At 50.1% G+C, this 23801-nt stretch overlaps 1 protein-coding gene across 4 annotated transcripts in view; it reads left to right on the top strand.

The window, feature by feature from the left end:
- Positions 1–23605, top strand: part of CORO1C (coronin 1C) — a 39369-nt gene extending 15764 nt beyond the window's left edge. For all 4 annotated transcript variants that reach the window (XM_021412420.1, XM_021412421.1, XM_021412422.1 and 1 more), the window contains exons 2-11: positions 4321–4520; positions 10811–10933; positions 15589–15718; positions 17187–17368; positions 17930–18049; positions 18644–18748; positions 19396–19541; positions 20268–20325; positions 20413–20658; positions 21008–23605. In XM_021412420.1, the coding sequence (XP_021268095.1) occupies positions 4321–4520; positions 10811–10933; positions 15589–15718; positions 17187–17368; positions 17930–18049; positions 18644–18748; positions 19396–19541; positions 20268–20325; positions 20413–20658; positions 21008–21127 (1430 nt within the window). In that variant the 3' untranslated portion in view covers positions 21128–23605. The remainder of the gene's footprint in view (positions 1–4320; positions 4521–10810; positions 10934–15588; positions 15719–17186; positions 17369–17929; positions 18050–18643; positions 18749–19395; positions 19542–20267; positions 20326–20412; positions 20659–21007) is intronic.

Raw genomic sequence — 23801 nt, 5'->3', positions numbered from 1 at the left:
AAGTTTCCCATTTAAGGAAAAGCCCTGCTCCTTTCCATCCCCAAAAGAAGCAGCGTTTTTTAAGGAAGTGCCATTCTCCCAGTCTGGTTGCTTTGTATCCCCCCTCCTTAGCCGTAGCCTCCGGCTGGCTGTGGCTGAAACCAACCCTTTCTTTCAAATGTCGCTCTTTCCAGAAGGGATCACAATCACATGGGCTGAGCAGGATTTTGCCATTAGTGGGGGGTTTTCCTGTAAGTGTTCCCTAGCAGGATGCGTTTCCTCTTGCATAAGCAGCGTGAAAACCCTCCGAAGCCACAGAAATACATCTGTTGGCTTCTCTAGACAGATAAATCCTTTATAAACAGGAAAATGGGCAAACTCATGGTAACTCTTGTGACACATCGTGATGGGAGTTCAGAAAGAAATGGAATGAAAAGTATCACTGTGCGAGTATGGCTGATGGCATTCTGCATTTCTGAGATCCTTTTAAAAGCTGAAACAAAGGCCGGAGCCTGAACCATATGGTAGTGGGAGACAGAATTGAATGCGAGGTAAAATTCAGCTGGAAGTCACTTGACATGTGGGGAGGAAAAGACTGAAAGCGGAAGGCTCTTTGCTGTGCCCCACACAGGACACGCAAGATGTCGGTGTCCCCGAGCGGGTCCAGGAGATCGGTTCAGGCACAGAGCTGTCAGCACTTCTATTGTCGCTGTCTTTGCAGGGCGTCGAGCGCTTCTGTTCTAATTTTGCTGAGGGCTGTAACTCTGGCAAAATTCAAACTCCTTTCAGCTCTCAGCAGTGAGGCTTTAAATCCTGCAAAGTTGTACTTTACAAAAAAAAAAAAAAAGCATTTCCTGTCTAGCAAGTGTACGAAGATCGTTCCAGCTCCTCAGCTCAGATTTAGTGGCAGAAACCACGATCTAATTATCCTTCTCTTTTGAAAGCTTAACACTGAGTCTGCTGCTGAAGCCCAGCCCTGTTTGGCCATGCTGTGCTGCAGCCACCAGAAGCCTTGCAGCGTTTTGCAGATGCCGAAGGCTGCATCACTCTTTCCAGACAGCGGATCGGCGTCAATTTTGGCATTTTACTGTATAATCCTGGGAGTGAGCAGGCTGAGTGCTGCCCTACCTTCAGCCCATCTCTGCTGATGGCCAGGAGGACCCGTCCCAGCCCAAATCCCAAATTAGATTTGTAGAATCTGTTCAATTGGAAGTGATCCTTAAAGGTCATCTGATCCAACTCCACTGCAGTGCACAGGGACACCCACAGCTCCATCAGGTGCTCAGAGCCCCATCCCCTGACCTTGGGTGTCTCCAGGGACAGAGCTTCCAAATTCTGCTCATTTTGTGGGTGGTGGAAGAGCGATCCTTCACACTTCAGTTCTGAGAGACAAATTAGGATACTAAACGCTCTTCACATTTTAACAAGAGGCTGGCATAGGGAGATGACAACTCTTCTTGGTTCTCAGGATCAAGCTAACCCTGTGTTGTTTTCCACCTGCCCACTTTCTGTGCTGTGCAGGAAGATCCATACTTGCTGCTCTTTATAGCTGGAGCCTGCACATTTATTTTTTCCTCACTTCTCTTTGGAGAGCAGCCAGATCAAAATGGCTGTGATCCAAAGCCAAGACTCACTCCCTTTGCTATGGAAATGAGGACTCGGAGGCTGTTCACCATGTGTTCATCATGGAGAGCTCCTGCTAAGAATGATGAGCTGTAGGTGGGGGAAGAGGGCAGCAAAGGTGTGCTTGAACAAATCGGTTTGGAACAAATGGGGGTATTTTGGGATACATCTGGCTCTCTGTGTTTTTAAATGTCGATTGTGGAAAACAAGAAATTTACCCTGTCAAAATGGGAAAAATTCTGTCAAATGATAAAAATGAGGCAAATTGCGTAGCAGGATTTTACTGTTGGAAAAAACAGAATGCTTGAGAGGAACTTTCTCTCTTGTGGCGTCCTGGTATTGATGAAGTGAAGGAGAGGTATAATTATCCAAGCTATACTAACAATCCCTCTTTTTAACTACCATATCCACGTTCTCAGCATTAAAGCAGACAAATCGCAAAACCCCTGCATGCACCGTATGTTGGCAGTGGGCAATTTGCTGCGCGTTAACTTGGCAAGGCTGCTCTAAGCCCTCACTTTACCTTCTAATGAAACATCAGTGGGATAAGAACAGTCCACGTTCCCACTAGGGAACCAGTGTGACCAGCAAGGCAATGTGTGGCTGGTGCTGGGGATGGGGACAGCACTGGGAGCCCACAGAGCCAGTGCTGAGGGCAGGACTCGCAGCAGTGGACCCAAAGCTCTGTGGCCCACCGCCATGCAGCACTAATGGCTCACAGGGAGTAGGCCCGGCCTCTCTGCTTCTGTGCAATAGATTAGTAACTGGGTGTGGAGCTGTGTTTCTTGCGTGATACATCTCCATCAGGCCTCAGGCAGCAGGAGGACGGCATGTTTTTGTTTCTTTCAGGCATCTTGAGCTGAAATCCACTTGGGTCAGGATTTGCTGAGGCCTGCTGAGGGCGCAAAATGGCGCCGGTGGGCCGTGCTTCGCGCTCTTATCGCTGCTGGTTGGTGGCTTCCCATCGCGCTGTGCTGTCGCTGGGTGTGCCCAGCCCAGAGCAGCCCCGTGGTTTTAAGTGCAACGTGTGGCAGAACGTGCGTTGTGCAATTCCACTAACTGACAGAGGAAGTCTAAGTTCATCCGTAACATGACAGTCATCGTTAATAAGTTGTATGTAGCTTTTTTCATCTGGGAATCGTAATTGTTCACAATGTTTTGCATTTAAAAATTACAATTGCCTTTTTTTTTTTTTTAAATAAACCGCACAAGCACTGGCACAGAGTGCCCAGAGAGGTGGTGGTGCCCCATCCCTGCAGACACCCACAGTCAGGGCACGGGGCTTTGAGCACTGATGGAGCTGTGGGTGTCCCTGTGCACTTTAGGGAGTTGGACCTGATGGCCTTCAGGGATCCCTTCTGACTCAGTGCATTCTACAACTCTGTGATAACAAAATGGTGTTTGTGGCACTTCTGTAGCTTCACAGTGACTGAATTAATTTGGGAGATTGAACAGACCATCAGAAACTGTCCTTGTCCATGCCCCCACCTGGGCAGAGCCTTGTGATGGCAGGGGACAGTGGGGCTGCATGGTGCTCGGGGGGATCTAGTGGAAAGCAGGCAGAGTGCTTTTTTCTTACAAACGTCGAGAGCGGAGTGTTTCGCTCTATAGCTGTCTGTGACACTAATTGTAACATTTTTCTCCCCTTCAAACACCGTGTGACTGCTGATTTCCCAGCTCTGATGAGTGCTTTGCTCCAGTTTTGCAGCTCTTTGTCGCCGTTAATTTTTTCTAACCTCACAACTACAAACGGCGCTCGTTCTGCAGTCTCTTTCAGCGCTCTCACGCGAAGGCGCTGCCGTCAGATGGATGCACAGCCTTTCATCACCAAAAAGCAGAGATGCACTCGCACTCTGCTCAGTCTCTCACTTGGGCATCAGACTAGGTCTGCAGGGAGCAGCTTTGTGAAGCAGTGTGGCTTTCCCAGCTCTCCTTCCACAAAGGGAGTTTCTGGGAGGCAAGGCAGGAGGTGGATGCTTGCTTCCAGGGCTGGGATTCACACGAGGTCCCATACCTGAGTCTTCATCCAGCGCTGGAATTTTCCATGCTGGTCAGTTTCCCTCTATTTTAACTCAAGCCTTCTTGAAAATCCTTTTCTCAAGAGAAGTGCTAGAGACACGCTAAGTTAATTTGAGTCATTAGGTTGTTTCCATTACTCCTTTCTGCCTAGGAAACTTAATTTTATTATTTTTTTAGTGAGATTTTGGAGTTAGAAGAAAGAAGTGGAAGCTAGCTGACATGTGGAACCACTTCACAGGAACACCGGATTTTGAGAGCTCGCGTTTTTATTTACATCTTCTGGACCCTGTCTGACTTGAAAGTAAACAAGTTCAATCCAAGACCAGATTTATCCCTGAAAATATGCGGAGACTTGACTAAAAACTGCTTTTAGGATTAGGAACTTCCTTTGCTGCAGAAGGAGCGTCTACAATAGCAACGCTGACACTTAACCAGCGAGCTCCTTCTGTGAAACACCCTTGAGTGTGCGGTTTGGTTGTGTCAGGGATGAGGCAATCTGTGTTGTTTTTTAAATGCAAAACAAGCCGAGAACTTAGCAGGTCTACAGGAAGCTCCCTGTGAACGCAGCGGTGTGTGAAACTGCATTGTGTAGCGGTGGTGCCGGGTGACAGCGAGGTGACAAGTCCTTGACTTGTCTTCTGACAAGCAGCAGGTCCCTGCATCTGGCTGACCACCCTCTGCCATTCCTCTTCTCCACAGACACAATGAGGCGAGTGGTACGACAGAGCAAATTCCGGCATGTGTTCGGCCAGGCCGTGAAGAACGACCAGTGCTACGATGACATCCGCGTCTCCCGCGTCACCTGGGACAGCTCCTTCTGTGCTGTGAACCCCAGGTTCGTTGCCATCATCGTGGACGCGAGCGGCGGCGGGGCCTTCCTGGTGCTGCCTTTGCACAAGGTGAGTGCTGCTGAGTTTCTCGCTGTTAATATGCTCAGCTTTCCCTTGTCATTTCAACGCTTGTTTGTGAACAGTGCTATGCGTGTGAAGTCTCTGCTGTGTTGTGACAAACCTTGCTCGGTCATGCTGTGTAAGAACACGTGTAATGCCGCTGGAATCAGAATAACGCTTCCTGTGCATTAAACACAGTAAATAAGCAGTTTGCTTGACTGATCTAAAACAAATCTTTATGTCAGAGGTTTCTGAGTAGAACTCATGCTCCTCCTAAAGCCTCTCCATTTGTGCTAGCTGCAGTCTGGTTTTTCTGCCATCAGGACTTGGCTCCCTGAGCTTTGTGGGAATCGCTAAATTCGGGAATGCTCCCTGCAGACCAGGATGGGGTGGGTGGCACAGCTGGGTTCTGCTTCATGCGGTGCATGTGCACAGCCCTCGTGACCATGGCACAGCTGGTCTGGCTGCTGCTTGTCCTGTCATTACACTTCTGTTGTATGGTGTGAGACAAGAACTAGTTCAGTAAGGCAGCAGCTCCAGGGCCCTTGCAGCTCTCCTGCAGCTGTCCCAGCCTGTGTGGCTGTGTCTGGGCTCTGATACTGCAGCCAGCTCTTGCCAGCCCTTAGTACCTTACACAGAGAGGAGCAGTGCTTCGTCTGAGCCTATCCCTCACTTTTTCTGTGCCAAATGCTGCTCAGTCTCCAAGAAATAATGTCACAATGAGGCTGTATGTACAATTTACTTCTCTTCCCTTTGAATATTTTTGTAGCTCCCCAGGCCTATGCTTCGTAAAGCGCACAGAAAGGCTAGGTTCCTGCCCACCAGCTACGAGAATGGCTGCATCAAATAGCTGGAGGAGGCTGTAAAGATGGGCATGGAAATCACCCCATCAGTCTCATAATTTTATGGAATAAAAGTGTACGAATGAGCAGGAGCAGTGTCTCAGACTGAAATAAATTCTATAAATTTGTTCTGCCCCCGGGTATCATGTGGAAAAACCACAGTGCATCTTTCATCCTTGCAGGAGAATGCTGCTCTCCTCTCCCTTTCTGATGCGCTGGCTTTTACCACAGTCAGATTACAGGAATGCTAACCTGAAAATCCTTGACAGGCGCTTGGCCACCCTGATCCCTTCATGTGTTCGTAGTTAAAAACAAAAGCATGAAACATCAAACCTGGATGCATTACTTCATCTTAGTAATTTCTTTCCACAGGAATTTTTTCTCCTTTGAAAATTTACAATATGTAAGATGGATAGCTTGATGAGATGAAGGGAAATAAATGTCTTTAAGAATGATAGCGGATTGTACTGAGAATGTTTCTTGCTCTCCTCAATTCTGCAGTTTGATGCTTCAAAAATTGCATGTCTGGCTTCATTTATGTACTTAGTGTAAATTCTTGCCATGTTAGAATCAGTAGCCCAATACTGATATAAACTGATTCTAATACAAACGTAGAGCTCAAGTATTTTGATGGTGTTGCTTTACAGAAGCAGTTAGATTTGGGTTCATAACCCTTTAGAAAAACGGTTCTTTCCAACAGAGGAGCACCAGATCAGGAAGTGTGCTCCGTGGTGTGTTCCATCATCTCCTGGTGTTTCCTCATTCGTTCAAAACCTTCCTATTTTTTGTTTGAGATGGCATTTTGTGCTTGTGCGAATAAGGAAAAAAGAAAAGCTAGCATTCCTTCATAGTAACGTTTTGTCTTTGTGACCCTCACACCTCTCTTAGCCATACTCTTCACGTGTCTTGCCTATTATCAGCCCTTTTTTCCTAGCTCCGTGTGCAGATCTGTCCTGCTGTAAATAGCAGTGGTGACCAGAAGTGAATATAACATTCTGATGGGGAGTGCATCACAGGACCAGACGTGGCGAGTTCTCACTTCTGCCTTGCTAGCGCTAACGAAGCAAGCCAGCCCCCGGGCTCTTATATAGCTCTGCATTATGCTCATCTCCACAGCAGTTCTTTGCAAGCATTCTGGGTTGTGCTGTCCTCGAGCTGCATGTCTTGCTCCTGCCCAAGCCTGGTGCCACAGCACAGACCTGGGTTGGAAGCCCTTTGCTCAGTTGCTGTGGCATTGCATGCCTCGCAGCACAGCCCTGCCAGGACATGTTCCTATTTTCCCCTTGCTATGTGTTATTATTTGGTGGGTTGTTGGTTTGTTGTTTTTTTTTTTAATTTATTCGATGATTCCTCTTGCTATCTTTTGCCTTCACTTCTGTGTCCCCAGCCACATTCCCTCCCTGTTTTCCAGTTCCCTAGTGTTCCCATATGATGAGGTTAGGGGCATGGCTGGCTGCCCTAAATCCCTCAGCCTGATGCTTTCTTTTGCAGCACAGCACGTTGTGGGCCATGATCTATCGCTTCCCTGTGACCCTCTTTTATTCCTGCCTCCATAGGTGACAACACTTGCTCCTTCAGCACCCTGAACACCCCCACATTCCGACTTCTGATTTAGTCCATTTAGCACAGGTGTTCGAGTTCTCACAGCATGGTGCTTGCTGTTATGTTCTGGGGATGAAAGCAGCCACTTTTACACCTTGCCTTTGGTATGGTTTTAACGTTTAACACCTGATGCAGCTCTGGCTGCAGAGAAAGCAGCCCCCTTCCAACCCCTGGGGCATCACTCTCACAGTCTGACCTGCGGGAGCTGTCAGCACGGCCAGGGCTGCAGGAGCCCCCTGTAACACCGGCTCCAGGCCCCGCTAGGGGGGGGGGCCCTCCGTTCACCCCTCTCGGGCCCGCTGTGCTTTGCGGGCGCTGCCGGCTCCGGGCCGCGCACGTGTCACTCCCCCGCCCTTTCCCGCGCCGCGCGCGCGCGTTCCCGCGCCCGCCGCAGCGGTACTGCGGCGGCCGCGGCTTTTTGCCTTATATGGTCATGACAGCGCTCGGGGCCGCCGGCAGCCGCCGCGCTGATTGGCGGGGGCGGAGCCGCGGCGCGGCAAGTGCGCGCCGGTTAACCCCTGCGTGGCCGGGGCTGCGGTCAGCGGAGCTCGATGCCGGCGGCGGCTGCTTTGTCCTCCCGCCCTGTGCATGGACCGGGCCGGGAATCACCGTCCCCGTGTGCCGGCAGGAGCCTTCGGACTCGCTGGGAATTGCAATTCCCGCGGGTTAGCTGCTCTGCAGAGCAAGCTGTAGATAAAGTGCTTTAATCTCTATCCATTATGGAGAGCAGATAATAGGCTCATCGGCGTGAGCGAGCTGTGCGCGTCGGGGAAAAACAGTGGAAACGGCACACTTGTTGTAGATTGTGTGTGAGGGGCACTGAGCAGCACGATGCAGAGCAGGACTGCTGAGCTGAACCGGGATCCTGATCCCAGTGTCTGCAGTGGGTGCACAGGGAGGGAGCCCAGGGTGGAGGTGTACACCAGCCCCACAAGCACGCTCCAGACAGCTCATTTGGAACCTCGCTTCCTGCACGCTGCTCCCAGCAGCTCCATGGAGGTGAAAACTGGGAGTTTCCCAGTGTGCTGGGGAAAGTGGCTCACAAACACCAGGGTGCTGGGCTGCACTACAAAGGAGACTGAGGACACTTCCCCCCCCCCCCACCTTGCAAAATCTTTGTGGCTTGCAAAGAAGAAAATGCTGCTGCAGGGAGTTCTCAGTTGTGGCAAAGTGTGAGCTGTTACATAAAGCCTCCAGAAGGGGAAGTGCTGCCTTTCTCCAGTGTGACTGTGGACTCTTTCTGTCCCTCTGAAGACCACAAAGGAGTTTTTTTTTTTTTTTTTTACCCTAAATTTTGCTCAGATTCTCACACAGCTCCAAGTAGTGTTGCACGTTGAGTGGGAGAGATGAGAATTCAAGACAACTAGACAAAAAAGCAAGATATTACTAGTTTTCATTTATCACCGTCCTCTCGTTTGCGATAGATCATCAGGTTCTTGATGCACTAAGGAAGAGAGGGCAGGCGCTAAAGCTACAGAAATCTCATTTCCGTAGGAAATTGAGGGGCAAGTGCTGTTCCCTCCCTGCCTTACGCTTAGGTAGTGCTCAGTGCAAGGCTGGGCTGCTGCAGCTCTTCAGGCCTTGTGCAATGCTAAGGGCGGAAGCCGTGCTCGGTGGCTGCAGGCAGGGATGGAAGGGATCGCTGCACCGAGCGGCCATCATCTCTCCTCGTCCCCTTCCACATTAGCTATGGATGCCGTGATTGGTTTAGTGGTGACTAATGGCTGTCACAGTCACGAGAGAGCAATTCACTTCCATTGCATCCCATATTATTTTCCCTGAGTGCCACGTGCGTGGCCAGCTGTTGCGACCAGAGGTGGAAGATCAGTGCCCAGAGTGCATCAAGCTTCACTCCATCCGAGTGTGCAGAACTGGAGATGGTCACAGGGAAAACACACAGCTCAGAGAAGAGGACAGGTAGCTGTCAATTTGTTTTCTAGGCTTGGCGCTTGCAACCTGATTTCTTTCTTCAGACTTCTGCAAAGTGAGGGTGGTGAAATCGCTGCTGCTTGTGCAACTCAGTGCAACTTCCCTCTTGGTGGTGGTGAACATAGCCTGGCCTGGGGGAAGCAGCTGTTACCAGCGATATTTTTACCATAATCTGGGGGCTGTTTCCTGCAGCCAATTGCCCTTTTCTGGCAAAGGAGCAGTTGTGAGGCGATCACATTAATTGGTGAAGCTGCCACTGTTAGGGATGGTTTTCCCGTGCTGCTTATCTGACCCCTCTGGATTTAATAACAGGGCTTTTTGTTCTCGTCTGTCAGTTCTTAAGGGCAGCCCACCCCTGCCAAAGGACCCGAACTTTGAGCGTGCTCCTGCTCAGCATCATCCAGCATGCTGGCACTGATCCTCAGATTCACCTTTTTTGGCTTTCATAACTTTGATCGAACTACAACTTTCAGAGCATCAAAAGCTGTTACTGTGAAGTGTCGCTCAGGCAGAGCAGTAATGGATTTTGAGAAGGATTTAATTTCTTGAAGTCATACTGAGTTAATTTTAAGCTGTGTATCAGCACTTGAGGTTTATTTTAAATCCTTAACTAATTAAAAGATTACATTTAAAAAAAAAAAAAAAAAGGAAACAAAACCAAACCTGGGAGGATTGCGGTAGCACTTTAATGCGAGAATCCGCTTTTGGCCAACCCCCCCGCACATAAATCCTAAAGCCCTTCTCTGCACAGCAGCAGTGCAGGGGACGGGGCTGTCCCTGTTCATAAATAACATCTCATTTTCCCTTTCTTAATTCCCTTATTAAGAATTTTTCTCCGTAGGTCACTCCACATGCAGGAGAGTTGTGCGGTGCAAGTGATGGATGCACGCTGCTGCTCACCTGTAGCATTTTATTTTTTTTTAAACCTGAATTTGGCCATTTAGGAAATGGTTGTTGTGGTGTTCCTGTGATTTAACTCCGAGCCTGTTGGATCTCTGTCTTGTTTTCTCACCAGGAGAGGTCTGGAGGTCATCAGTCCTCCAGTGCCCACATCCAGCCTGATTCTGACCCTCCACCTTTGAGCAGGGAGATCCTTCTGCACGGCAACCAGCAGGAGCTGTGCCCAACTCCAAGGCTGGCGCTGTCACCACCACGTGGCAGAACTGAAATGCCAACCATTTCTTCCGTGTATTGAAACACAAAAAGTGAAGAATCTGTCCCAAAACCTTCCCTCCCTGCCTCTCATCTCCCCTCGGCCGTGTTTTGCTGAGGCATCTATCATCTGTGGGCGGCAAAACCCTTCAGGAGGGCCACGGGAATCCCCCCCTCGCTCTGGTTTCAGGATGTTAAAGGGGTGCTGTGCTGGCGTTGCTAGATCCATCTCACATGGGACATTTGGTTGGCTTGTTCTCTTGGAGAGCTGACCCGTGCCAGGAGCTGACCTTGGTGGCATGCTGGTGGCACTGGGGTGTGCCCTAGGGGCAGGTGGGGATCAGCGAGGGCGTCGCGGTGGCAGTCAGTGGATCAACAGCATTTATCATTTAGCCCTGAAACACAGTGTTTTGCTTCGCTTAACTGCGCCTTAAAAGCTTTCCATCTCAGCAAAATGCCTTTGGGATGAAAGCGAGGACGCTTGGTGAACTCCGAGCACTGCAGCACCCTGCAATTAGAGCTGCAGCCCGGTTATCTTTAGCTGTGGCTGCCCGCCATCATGAAGCACGAGCAGAGCTGGCCTGCACCACGGGACGTCTCCAAGAGGAGAGTCGCCGGCTCGTTTCCTCTGTTGGTGCACGAGATGCTCCAAATGCCATAAAACCCAACACCCAAAGCCTCGGTGGAGCGTTAGGAGGAGTGTTCCTCTGTTGTCTGAGATGTGCTCTGTGTTGTCAGCGTATCACAGCTCTCCTCCTCGCTTTTCCCCTCCAGACGGGCCGAATTGACAAGTCCTACCCAACGGTGTGCGGGCACACGGGACCGGTGCTGGACATTGACTGGTGTCCCCACAATGACCAGGTCATCGCCAGCGGTTCTGAGGACTGCACCGTCATGGTGAGTGGACCTGCTTTCATGCTGGGAGCGATGCTGCAAATGGGGCTCGTGTCCTGATTCCAATGGTAGAGTCCTTGCTGACGGAGGAGTACTAACGGGCATTCTCTGTAGCGGGTTTTGGTTCTGCTTAAGAAATGAGGATGCCTTCTGCCTTGGCATCCAACTTTTCGTTTTCTCTGGGACAAGTGGAAGAGCAGTTCTGCCTCTGGGGATTTGATGCTGGGGAAGAGAAGGCAGTGTGCCACCTGGCAGTGGCTTGGTTTGGTTTGCAGCGCTTTACAGGAGGCAGAGGAGGTTCCCAATCTCAGGTATCCACATGGATGCGGTGGTGCGTGCTGGAAAGCCATAGGGATTAAAGGGGAACAAGCCCATCTGCTTTCACAATTGCTTCAGCCCTTGGTTTAAGGCTGAAACTTACATCTTTTCCTACTCACACGTTGTGAGAAGACGTCAAAAGTTTGGGATTTTTTAGATTTATATTTATTTTTTTAAGTCTATGAACAGTGATCCAATTTTTACACCTGCCAGCCTTGGTCCCGAGTCCTGTTTTACCCACTGAACAATAGACGACCTTGCTCAGTGATGGATGTGGAATCCTGTGTATGCAAACACAGCAGAATAAGTGAAAGAAAATGCTTGTAAGATGAAATAATGCCAAATAACTTCAGTGATCTTTGGCCATATTTAGAAATGCTGTAGGCTGAATGTTATATTGAAATCTTATTATAGATCATGTCAGATAAATTCCATTGCTTCTGTTCATCGTTAAAATGTTTGGGAGGGGATTCATCCCAAGTGGCTTATCCTGGGACAGCGCTTGCTTGTGATCTCTCTGTCTTGGAAGCCAAAGCATGTTAACAAAGCATACTAAATTTAATATTAAACAAAACAACAAGCTTCTGTGTTTGTAACAGTCGCTACTGGGCTAGGGCTGAGCTTTGAAGGATGCTGTTTTGTTCCTCTAGAAACCAGAATCCAGAAAGGCTGTGAGTCAGAATGAATGCCTTCTGAAACATGAGCATCAACAGAAGCAGACGAAGCCATAGTCCATAGCTGCTTTGGGGAGGCAAGATAAGTCTCTAATCCAAGTGCAATGACAAGTATGTTGCAAGGCTCCAGAGGGACTGAATTATGTAGAAAAACCAACAGTGTTCAATTACAAGTTGTCCAAATGCTCTTGATGCATGGACAATACTGTCCACGTGCGTCGGAGCCCGCTGCTGTGCAAACAGCTCTGCAGGGCTTTGTCTGCTCCAGGGTAACTGCCCATCCCGTCCCCACACCCAGTATGTGTGGGTCTGGGAAATGGTGGCTGTGAATTGCGTGGAAAGAAGCGGAAGAGAAAGCAAAGAGGGCTGGCTGAAGGCTCGGCTGAGTCTCTTGTTAGGTCTCGCTTAGTTTCTGATGGGCAAGTCATCTGGGACACGTATTAACTGGACTGGACAGAGAGCTGGAGATTGTAGTGTAAAGAACACGCCTGGCCTGGATTGCTTGGGAGAGGAACTGGATGAGCCGGTGAGCTGAGCCGTCCCAGCCTTAATTGCTTGTCTGGCTTGGCACAAGTTGTTCCGCATCCTGTTTTCCTTGCTTTTCTTCAGCAGAGGTTTTGGAGTCCTGCTTCCCGAGCAGCCTGGCTCTGAATAAACTTGTCTTAATTCCTTTGAGGGATATGGAGCAGTTCTTCAGCTCTGAACTGCTCATTAGCCAACACAGAATGCAAAAATCAGTGATGTGACGGGGGAAAATCATGTGGCTTTTTGCAGAAGCACCAGCTGCTTTTAAAAGGTAACTTAGGTCTTCAAAGGCCAACTGTACGTTGGTGCTGAAGGATTTGAGATCTGACCCTGTGCCACAACAGGACCCATCAGTGTCAGCTAGGCTCATGGTGAGGGGGAGAACGTGGCTCTGAGAATCTGTGCAGCCAAGCAATGAGAAAGGTCGATCTGTAAGGTGAAAACAGACTGGGAGCTGCATCTGAACAGGTAATTATTTGGGCTCATTAGCGCACTGGGAAAGCAGACATCTTTTTTTTATATACCAGTGGGGCATTCCCATCTCCTCTGCTCCACGCTGCTCTCAGAAAGGTTTCCTTGAAAACGCAGTGGCATGCGGGTACCTTCTGTGGCCTCTCTTTGAAGAAAGATTCTCTTGTGCCAGCAAATCAGGAATTACTTAAATATTCATGCTTGGTGCTCTGCTGAGTGACTGTAATGCACTGAAGGTTTTTTAATTCAGCTGGAAAACGTTTGATTCTGGAAAGGCTCGTAAATGGTATCAGATGGCCTTTCTCAGATAGGGGAAATTTGCTTCATTAGAAGGTGAACGCTAATGGCCTCGTTTTTAATGACCAGAGAAGAGTTCATTCCATGGAGCAAATTGGTTTCAAATGAAAACGGAGCCCTCGCAGCGCCATGCAGCGGTCAGAATGGCTGCCCCGAGTGCCTGCTCCTGCAGGGATGCAGGTAAAACCCAGGGCTCATTCATTTCACCGTGCAGTGTGAAGGCCTCCACGTGGGAAGCTGTGCTGTGCCCATTCCATCCCACGCAGGGAGGTTCCCACCCCATGCAGGAATGCCGAGCCGGGTCGCTCGGGAGCACACCCCGACCTTTTACACTCCTGGCCTTTTTTGCAATATCAAGCAGGATTATTAGGTCAATAGTTTGTGTAATCTGCAGGGGATTACGCTGGCCTGCAGCTGCTGTAAGCTATAGGGGCTTTCCCTCTTTCCCTTGAAGAAAAAAAAGATATCTCCATCCTCCAGAGCGTTCTTAAAAATCCCTTCCGTTAGTTTCTGCCTGCAGTTCCCCCCTCTCCTCTCCCACCCTTCACTTGCTGGTTCCCCGTGGTTGGAGCTGTGGCTCAGAAAGCTGCCCTGGCTCAGCCCAGCTGGTGCTGCTCCACTTGTTTGTGAATAAACCCCATTTTCGAAGCTGCCCTGCAAACAGCAGGACAGCCATCCGCTTGGGGTGAGGCTGCGTGTGTGTGGGGCAGGGCAGCGTGGAAGAACAGCCTTGCCCCTCCAAGGGGAAAAAAAACGCTGTGCTCATCAAGGCTTGCCATTTCCAAGGGCTCTCCAAGCACCCTGGGGTGAGCAGAGGGCTGGTTCCCTGCCTCATCCTCAGCACAACATCAGCCTGCCTCTGGTAGTCCTCACTGTCCTGGCATTTTTGTCTAGAGCAGAAGCATTCTGGGTGGCTTCTGGGTCTTTTCTTCTTCCTGGTCCTCTCCCAACTGTGCCCCAGGCTGCACCCATCGTCCCCATGGGGGCTGCACAGCCCCCTCCCCAGTGCTCCCACCCCTCCCCGCCGTCTGCCTCAGGCAGCAGCTCTTTCCTGCAGTGTTGCATTTGCACTCAAAATCATTAAGGCTTTGGAGGTGGTTCCTGGGAGACCTACGTAAAATAATTACATTAAGCACCAGTGCCAGTTTTAGCAGGCTGGCTGTGAAGCTCTGCGTGGCTGTCAGCAGACGTGCGTTAGCTGTTGCTGCTGTCAGGCTTTTATTCCCTGGCTGGCACGAACAAAGCTGCTCCTGTAAGAGCTGACAGCTCTGTAACCCAGTGTTACCTTGTCAGGGGCAGGTGCGATGACTTGTTGCAGTGTGCAAGGTGTATTTTGCTTTCAGAGGGAGGCTGCAGTTGCCGATGCTGCCGTGCTCTTTGTAACGTGATTAAAGAGGTGAAAGCCAGCACTCGCCATCCTGGTGCTGGGCAGGAGGAGAAGGAGGGGTTTGAAACCCTGGAGGGTGCAAGCAGGGGAGCAGCAGCGCTGCTGAAATCGTGTGGGGTTGTTTGGAGGTGAGCTGCCTCGGTTCCGGAATCATCCTGCTGCCTCTGACAGCTCGCTGGGCACTGCGGGCAGGGCTTGGCCATCCCTCTTCTCCTCCAGAAAAAAGCAAACAATAGAAGGGAAGCAAACGTGCTCTGCTGCTGCCACCTACCTCCAGCAGCTATAAGTGCTCGGTTTAAGGCTTCTCCTTTAATTTTTTTTAACATGCCGGATGTAGGTCAAACTCAGTTCAAAGATGGTTGTCCAGCGCTGAACTGCAGCAATAGCTTTGGTGGGCTGCTCCTGCCCTGGGGCACGGGGATGGACCTTCTCTCCCATCACTGCCCATCGCAGAAGGCACCACCTGGGGTCAGTGTAGCTGTCCTGGCCCCACAGCTGGAACTGCAGAGGGGTGATCAGGGCCCTGGGGCTGCTCCTCCCCCTGGTGGCACTGTCCTGACCAGCAGGAGCCACGTAGGTGAGACTGAAAACTAATAGCCAGCGTTTCTAAAGAAGTCAGCCCCAGCATAGCTGCGACTTCTCTATGAGGGCCAAGCATAACTTGGAAGGACAGCAGCTGGTTCAGGTGGAATTGAGCAGCGAGGCAATGTTTTCTGAGTCCTTCGCAGGCAGCAGCTGATGGTGGACGTGGTGGTGGAGGAGATTTGCAGCATGACCAGCCAGCAGTCAGGTGCTGTGCTGGGAAGGATGTTACACTCAGCCCAGACAGAAGCTCTCAATCTCTTCCACATAAATGGGGAAACGGAGGGATAAGTGACAACCTGTGCTCCCGCTGCGGCTTGGCACAGGATGCGTGAAGCAAACGAGTCCTGTGCTCGTCAGAGGGGTGCCCCTTGGCTCACCGTCTTCCCTTTTCCCCTTTCCAGGTGTGGCAGATTCCCGAGAACGGGCTCACGCTGTCCTTGACAGAGCCAGTGGTAGTTCTAGAAGGCCATTCGAAGCGAGTGGGCATCGTGGCTTGGCACCCGACGGCGCGCAACGTGCTGCTCAGTGCAGGTATGTGGCAGTGCACCCCCGTGGCATCCTGCGTGGCTGTATTGGAGGAGAGGGGGCTGGTGGCTCCTCCTTTCCTCTCCCAGCTGCTTCAGGCCGGTGAATCACAAGACCCGTGACAGTTCCTAGGAACACTGGGACACGTGGCACGCAGCCCCCTCCTTATCTTGGCCTTTTATTGCCTTCAGTTTGCAGGGCCAAGAAGCAGGAAATTGGAGGCATGAATTATGGGATTACAGCTGTTAGATTTTCTTGGATCTGCAAGTTTCATCAGCTGATGGCCGTTTACATGCACTCTCCTCGTCCCTGTTTTCGTGTACTTTCTATAAAAGGCCCAACTGTTCCTCCATTTCACTGATCTCTGCGAGCTGTCCTAATGCCTGGCTCTTCATTCCACAGACTTTCAGTATTTTCCACGTTGCCTCCTCGGCTGGTACAGTTTATGCAATGAGATTCTTTTGGCCACTGAAAAACAGTCAAATCGTTATGGAAATAAAATGGAAAGTCGTTATCCATTAGCTCACTCTGCAGCTTTCGTAGCACGACCTTTAGCTTGGAGCGTAATAGAAGCAGCAAATGGTTTCAGCTGGACTGTCAGATGAGCTGTGTGTTTTTTGGGAGATGTGAAGGCTCTCTGAGGTGTTGGTTTGGTTTTGATCTGGTTTCCCCAAAAATGCTTTGATGCAGACTTCATGGCAGTTAAATTAATGGAGCTCGGTGTGGGAATGCACAAGAGGAGAAGGCAGCTTGCTTGCTCAGACTCCTGTTGTGTGTGTCCGGGCAGCCTGGCCAGGAGGATGCCATCAGGTCACTGCAGCCTCCAGGCTTCCTCTTAGTGCCAACAAACTGATGTTGGATATCTCTTGGACTGTTTGGGAGTGCACAGGAATCGTTATCTTGCCCTCAGTGTGTTTTCACCCCTCCTTAAGCATTAGGAAGCTCTGCTAGCTTGCACATTGTGCTTTTGTTCCCTTACCTGGGATCTTACGGCTGCAGTCCTGTTCTTTATTTTGCTGTCATCTTGTTCAAGGCTTTATTCTCTATCTTCTTGCTGTTTGGTCCTTGAACAAAACCACCTGCCTAATGATCCTCGTGAAACTGCTGACCTCGGCTTTTGATGCCTGCTGGTTTTTTTCCCCATCATGTTCTGCTGTTTCTTCTACTCTCACTTGCCTAATTTTCCATCCACGCCGCTCTGTCTGCTGCAAATCTCTGTAACCAGAGTGGGCAGTGACTGTCACGTCAGTGCTGTAAGAACATCACCTCTTTGCCTTCTCTGGCCGCTTCGTCCCCACTCTGACCCTGTATTCAAGTGAGGTGGTGCTGCCTGGGGCTCTGCACACAGAGCATGCTTAAGAGATGGTGCCTGAGGCACTGCAGCTGCAGCAGGTCGTATTCCTTGTTCTCTGCTGCTGGCTTTCTTCTGTTCGCATCACGGCTGCGATCTTTAAGCTTTTATTTTCTCTTTCAGGCTGTGATAATGCAATTATCATCTGGAACGTGGGAACAGGTGAAGCCCTCATCAACTTGGATGACATGCACGTGGATGTGATCTACAACGTGAGCTGGAATCGCAATGGCAGCCTAATCTGTACAGCTTCCAAAGACAAAAAAGTTCGAATCATTGACCCCAGGAAACAAGAAATCATCGCTGTAAGTTTGTGCAGTCATTTCACTTCAGCAGAGAGCGAGAGCGTGTAAAGAAAGAAGCTTTCTTCCTAGTGCACGCCGCATTTAGTCGTCTGTTCCAAAGTGAGACAGAAATTACAAGAGGAATAGCAGTGGTTGGAGGATTTGTCTGGGTTTATTGGAATTAGTGTTTGAACTGGGATTTGAGGGCTCAGTTTTAAAACCTGCAGGAGTGTAATTCCGCATCTAATCCTTTTGCATAATTACAGTTTCAAAGTTGTGTACGCAGAACGGAGATTTAGCAGCCTGCATGCATTGTAGCTTGCGAAGAAGTCTTCCTTCGACCTTGTAAGAATAGGAGAGGCGAAGCTGAAACGAACTGGCTGTGACCACTTCTTTTGTAGCTTAGTAATGGCTTTCTTCCCTCAAGCATCAGGCAGGGATGGCTGGATGTTGCTCCCTATAGTCAGCATCCTGCATGGAGGGGCAGCGCGTCCTGCCGGCGTTCTGTGCAGTCAGAAGAGAAGTCACCACCAGAGGGGCCTTCTGCTGCTGGCTAAAGGCTGTTCCTTACCTCTATTTCAGGAGAAAGAGAAAACCCACGAGGGAGCCCGGCCCATGCGAGCCATTTTCCTCGCTGATGGAAACATCTTCACGACCGGCTTCAGCCGCATGAGCGAACGGCAGCTGGCCCTCTGGAATCCAGTAGGTTCCTATCCCACTGCTGCTGTGCTGCTGTAGTGCCCGGCTGAACTGGCGACCAGGACCTACAGTCAGCTGCTGTGTTTAGTTGATCTATTTGAGTTTCTTCCTTCTTCTCTCTGATCCTACTCAGACTTCCTGTGCCAGAGCATGTTGATGTTATTTGGGCTCGGTGCTCGCTCAGGAGAGGAAGTGGGTTCGCTTCTGTCAGCCCCTGCCTCACCGAGAGCAGAAGTGAAGCTGGCAGCTGCCCATCTGAAGTGCAGGGAGAGTACATGAGCTGTATGTACAGAGTGAGACAGCAGCAAATCCGTCTCACTGGCACAGGACATTCACTAACATGACTGTCATGCCTTTCCCTTGACTTTGTGAATTACTTGGGGTCCTGCTCTGAATGTGTCTTGTGATTAAAACATCCTGAGGGAATGAATGAGCTTGCAAAGCATCAGCATTTGTTACTCTAACTCACAGGGCCTTCAGGGTGAGGAAGCTGAGTGTTCCTCTAGCTCCAAAGAACTGGTAACAATGTAGATCCCATGTCAACATCAGCTTTTCCATTCTTTGTTAGCAACAGAATTTCCTTTTTCAAATTTCCAGAAAAACATGGAGGAGCCAATAGCCCTTCACGAGATGGACACCAGCAACGGGGTCCTGCTGCCGTTCTACGACCCAGATACCAACATTATTTACTTGTGTGGCAAGGTGAGGAGAAGCTATTGATGACCAGGCTTGTTGAGAGGTAGACTGATTGAATGAGTGACACTGATGAAGCTGCAGACAAATGTGAAAAAATCCAGGCTGCTTTGATCCTCACTCTGCAGGGCTACACAGAGCCTGTGAGGTCTGCACTGTGAAGGTCTGGTGTGTAACTGGATGTTTCTCTGAGATGAATTTATATGGGTAAAGCTGCTCTTCGTGCAACAAGTCATATACCTTCATTAAGACATCTTTTGTTGGTGTTGACCTGAATGACTGTGTGTTAGTGTGGGAGGAAAGAGCATTTTAGATGTTGTTATCCTCACACTTGAAGGTGATGGAGCATGCAGCAACACTCATGCTAATTTTGTGGGGTTCGATAACAGAAAACTGGGATCACTTGTGCTCCTTTCTGAAAGCAATTTGTAGGCATTAAGTGCTCTGGAGTGCCCACTTCTGAGTGCTGCAGCTTTGGACTTCCTATAAAAAGGAGCTAGAGACAAGAAAGGGTGAACAAGTAATTAAAAAGGAGGATCCGTACAAGTAAATTCCATGTCTTTGTAGACCACTAATGAGAAGCTGCCCTCTCCTGCTGTTTCAGAGATGCTGGTGTAGTAGGATTCATTCCTGAGTGATCTTCTTGTGTCCTGCAGGGTGACAGCAGCATTCGCTACTTTGAGATCACGGATGAGTCCCCCTACGTTCACTACCTCAACACCTTCAGCAGCAAAGAGCCGCAGAGGGGGATGGGGTTCATGCCAAAGAGGGGCCTTGATGTGAACAAGTGCGAGATTGCCAGGTAAGGAGAAAGGCAGATCCCAATCTCCAGCTTGTACGCAGCAAGCAGCTTGGAAGCTGTCTCGGGAATTTAGAGAGTAATTGCGAGCAGCAGCGTGTGCAGATGTGGTTCAGATTCACCAAGGAAAGCAAGGCAAAGGAAAGCACCTCAGGGATGCAGGCTGATGTCTGCAGTGGCTCCTGGCATGCTGCTGGTAGGGAATGGGCTGGAGGTGGTTGCTGAAGCTGTCTGGTCCTCCTCTTGTTATTAATGAAAGCAGAACCAGGAAGGAAGCGAAGCCTGCATTTGTCTGCAGCATATGAATTTTCCAGCAGCAGTGCCCCAGTGGCTGAGCTGACGGATTGGAGTTTGTGTAACTGGCTCAGAGTAAGACTCTATATAGTGAGCAGAAAGCTGGCTGCTGCCATACCTGGAAATAACTTGTGTGGTGCTTGTCTCGACAGCCCGAGCAGCAGGCTGTGCCATTCTGACAGCCCCTTCTGGCCAAAGTGCTCTCTGAAGGCACGCAGTGCCTCGGAGGGAGCTCTGCACACACACAGGTGGCTTTCTCCAGCCCTTACAAGGGCTCTGCTCCAGCGTAGCCCCGCTGTGACTCCTTAGGATTTCTCGCTTTCCATTGCCTCTGCCTCTCAGTATGCTGCTGTGCAGAACTGAGGCTTCCTCTGCGTGGCGTGTCGGCTGTCCTCGCTTCCAAGTCACGCCTCTTTCTCATTGTTTTTTGGAAAGGTTCTTCAAGCTTCATGAGCGGAAATGTGAGCCCATCATCATGACGGTCCCTCGAAAGGTGAGCGCAGGCCGCTGCTGGCGTGGTGTGCGGGCCGCTGCTGCCTTCCAGCCCCAAAGCTCCTGACCTGTTCGTTTCTCCTTGCAGTCGGACCTCTTCCAGGACGACCTGTACCCCGACACAGCCGGCCCAGAGGCAGCGCTGGAAGCGGAGGAGTGGTTTGAGGGGAAGAACGCCGATCCCCTTCTCATTTCCTTGAAGCACGGGTACATTCCTGGCAAGAACAGGGATCTCAAGGTGGTCAAGAAGAATATACTGGACAACAAGCCTGCTGCGAACAAGAAAAGTGATCTCATAAGTGCTCCAAAGAAAGCAGCTGATGCCTCAGACGCTGTGAGTAAAATCCACAAGCTTTTGGGGGTGCTGACCTGAAATTGGTTACCCTCCTGAGAAACAGTTCTGGCAAAGCTGCTGCGTGTGATGGCAGTACACTGGGGCTGGGTCAGGCCACTGTCTGCAAGGAGGGTTTGTGTAAACAGCCACGAGCGGGCTGATGGTTGGACTTGATGATCTCAGAGGTCTTTTCCAACCTTAGTGATTCCATGTTAAGGGTGGGAGTTCAGCACACTTGTGCCTTGCAAGATTCCCATCCAGAGAAGTCCCTTTGCTTTAACAACTCAATTCAGCTGGACCGAACCCTTCCAGCTCTCGTAACGAATACAAACCTTGTCTTTCCTTCCAGCAAAACGAAGCCAAATTGGATGAGATTTTGAAAGAGCTGAAATCCATCAAGGACACGATCACCAACCAAGACGAGCGCATTTCCAAGCTGGAACAGCAGATGGCGAAGATTGCGGACTGAGCGGGGCTGGCGGGCGCTGCCAGCCCAACACATTCCAGTTCCCCCAGTTCGGCAAGCAGCAGCGTGCAGCATTCCAGTACGAGCTTTCCCGTTCTCCCAACAAATTCACGTCAACGAGAGCCGATGATTAAAAGCCAAGCTTTTTAGTGAAAGATTTTTTTTTTTTCCCCCCTGATGTTTTAATGAATTTACGTGACTGTGTCAAACAATTCAACGAGAATTAAGTGCTACTTTTACAGTCTTTTTTTTTTTTTTTTTTCCAGATGTTGAATTCTTGAAAAGAAAACCCATTATGACTTTCAATGTTGTGCCCAAATATCTTTTCTAGATTTAGGGACCAATGCCACATTGTTCGTAACCATTTTTTTTTTTTTTTTAAAGTTGCCAAAAAAAAAAAAAAAAAAAAGAAAGAAAAAAGAAAAAAAAAAGTCGCTTTTTTTTTTTTTTAAATTTTATTTGCCACTTTGCAGTATTTGTGTTTTAAATTCAAAGGGACAGCACCGTGTGTGTGTGTGGCGCGTGCGTGGATGGGGGTGTTTATACTGTTTAGAGATCGGAACTGAAGCTATTTTGTATAAATCTTCAATGTTGAACAATCAGATCAGTTTCCCTTGCAGTGTGGCTGCTGCTGAGCCCCTCGGAGGTGACTTTCCTGCCTTCCTAATGCCTTCTGATGACAGCTGACAAATATATATATCGTTCTGAACGAAGCGATTCGTGCCACAATGCCTCTTCTCCTTTGTACACCCTGCAGGACTCCTGAACCAGCGTCGTGCTGCCCATGGAAAAGAGCTTGGGATCGTTCCAGCTGTGTCCAAACAGACATGTGCTCGTTGCTGGGTTTTATGTTAAGGCAGAAGTGACCTCCGTGCAGGCAGTGGTGTTGTGTTGTTGGGGTACAAAGCTTAAGGTGTGCAGTGTCAGCAGCCTGCAGGACACGCAGCTTCTGTGCTGAGTCCGTGGCAGCCGTGTGCGTGGCTGTAAATGTGTGCCTGCACCACCGGCCTCGTCAGCTTGTTTGCTTTCAGAAGCTTCTAAAAGCTGTGACTTTGCAATTCTTTGTCCCAAACTTTAGTGCTGATGATAGAAATTCGGACTCTGCTCTGAGGAGCAGCCAGGCCACTTTCCGGATGGGTCTCCAGAAACAAAATGCCTTCGATTGTTGTTGATGTTTTCCCTCCCTCTGTCATCCCTGCCTTAAAACTTTGCAGGAAACTGTTTATTCCCGGATGAGGTCGGCAACCCTCATCCCCTTTGAGGTCCTCAGCTGAAAGGTGCAGGACCTGCCAAGCTCGCTGCTGGGTTTCTGCTGCTCACACGAGGTCTGCACTGCCAGCGGGGTGCCCGGGCATGGGTCAGGCGTGTTCCTGGCCCTGTATCTGGCTATAGGATTTCCCATAGGTGTGCCCAGGATGGTGCTGCCCAGCCAAGCTCTGCCAGCCCTCAGGCTTCGCTGTGTTGATGCTGCCCATATGCAGTGCCCGGTATCCCTTGTCAAACCCAATGTGAGCAAAACTATTGGGGTCAGAGTGACATCCAGGAAGCAGTCAGCAGCTGACGAGCCCCCAGTCCCGTCCCAGCTGTGCTCTGGTCCTTGACCCAGCGCGGCTGCGGCGTGTGTGCCCATGTGTGCGTGCTTGGAGCCAGGCTCAGAGCAGCGGCGGGGTGCGTCCCTTCATCCAGGCTGATCCTTTTTTTCCATTAGGTTAGCTAGAAAGCCTCAAATCCCCCATTAGGTTGGATTTTTTGTTGTTGTTGTTTTTTTATTTCCAGTGTTTGCATGTTCACTCCTTACCCGCTAAGGATTCTCTGTGCTGGAGGGATGTCCGTGTTGGTGAGCGTGGGGACAGCTAGGACAAGTAGCAGAGAGGCACGAGGATGGGATGCAAAAGGCAGAGAATGTGTTACGATCCCATAGCACGAAAGCTTCTTAAAAGTGTTTTTAGGTGGGGGTGGGGGTGACCGCTGGTGCCGTGTCGCAGCCCTCCAGGTCGTGGGGCAGTTTGGTGACGTTTCTGTGCCGCAGTACATGGCTGAGCTGATGGGTCGTTGCTTTTGGAAATCAAAACCGAACGTTCCGCTCCCCCAAAACGGTGATCTCTGTGTTGATGTGCGTGTGACTTCAGGGTGGTTGTGTGCTTGGGGAGACCTTTCGTTTTATTTTTATTTTTTTTTTTCTGATTGGAGGGAAATAAAAGTTTCTGAACCGCTGGATGGAGGTGCCCAGATGGGTTGGTGTGCGGTGGAGGTTTGAGGAACGGCCGCCGTGGCTGCGAGCTTATAGCTTGTACTTTATTTAAATGAACTGATGATGCCTAGCCAGGCTCAGCCAGAGTCAGTGCCTGAAGCTTTTTGTAGCCGCGATATCCCAGAAGAGAACCAGCGACGTCCTGAAAGATGCGCTCTTATAGAGCGGCCATAGTATCTGTCCAAATATTTGCTTCCATTTTCAAGAGATAAAAAGTCATTGATTACAAACTTCCTTCTCTTGGTTTGTTCTTTGACTGTGTTCTTGCTGGGCCTGGGTGTCCAGGAAGGCGTGGGAGCGGGGAACGTCACCGGCCGTGCCCAGGTCCCCTCTTGGAGCTGGTCCCGGGTGGGTGCAGGGGCTGCGGGGTTGTGATGCGGGTTTTGATGAATGATGGCACCAAGGGGTAACCACAGCAATGGAAAC

This window comes from Numida meleagris, chromosome 14 (genome assembly GCF_002078875.1).
Source record: "Numida meleagris isolate 19003 breed g44 Domestic line chromosome 14, NumMel1.0, whole genome shotgun sequence".
NCBI lineage: Eukaryota > Metazoa > Chordata > Aves > Galliformes > Numididae > Numida > Numida meleagris.
Note: the sequence above shows the minus strand (reverse complement) of the source record. Positions and strands in the feature narration are given on the sequence as shown.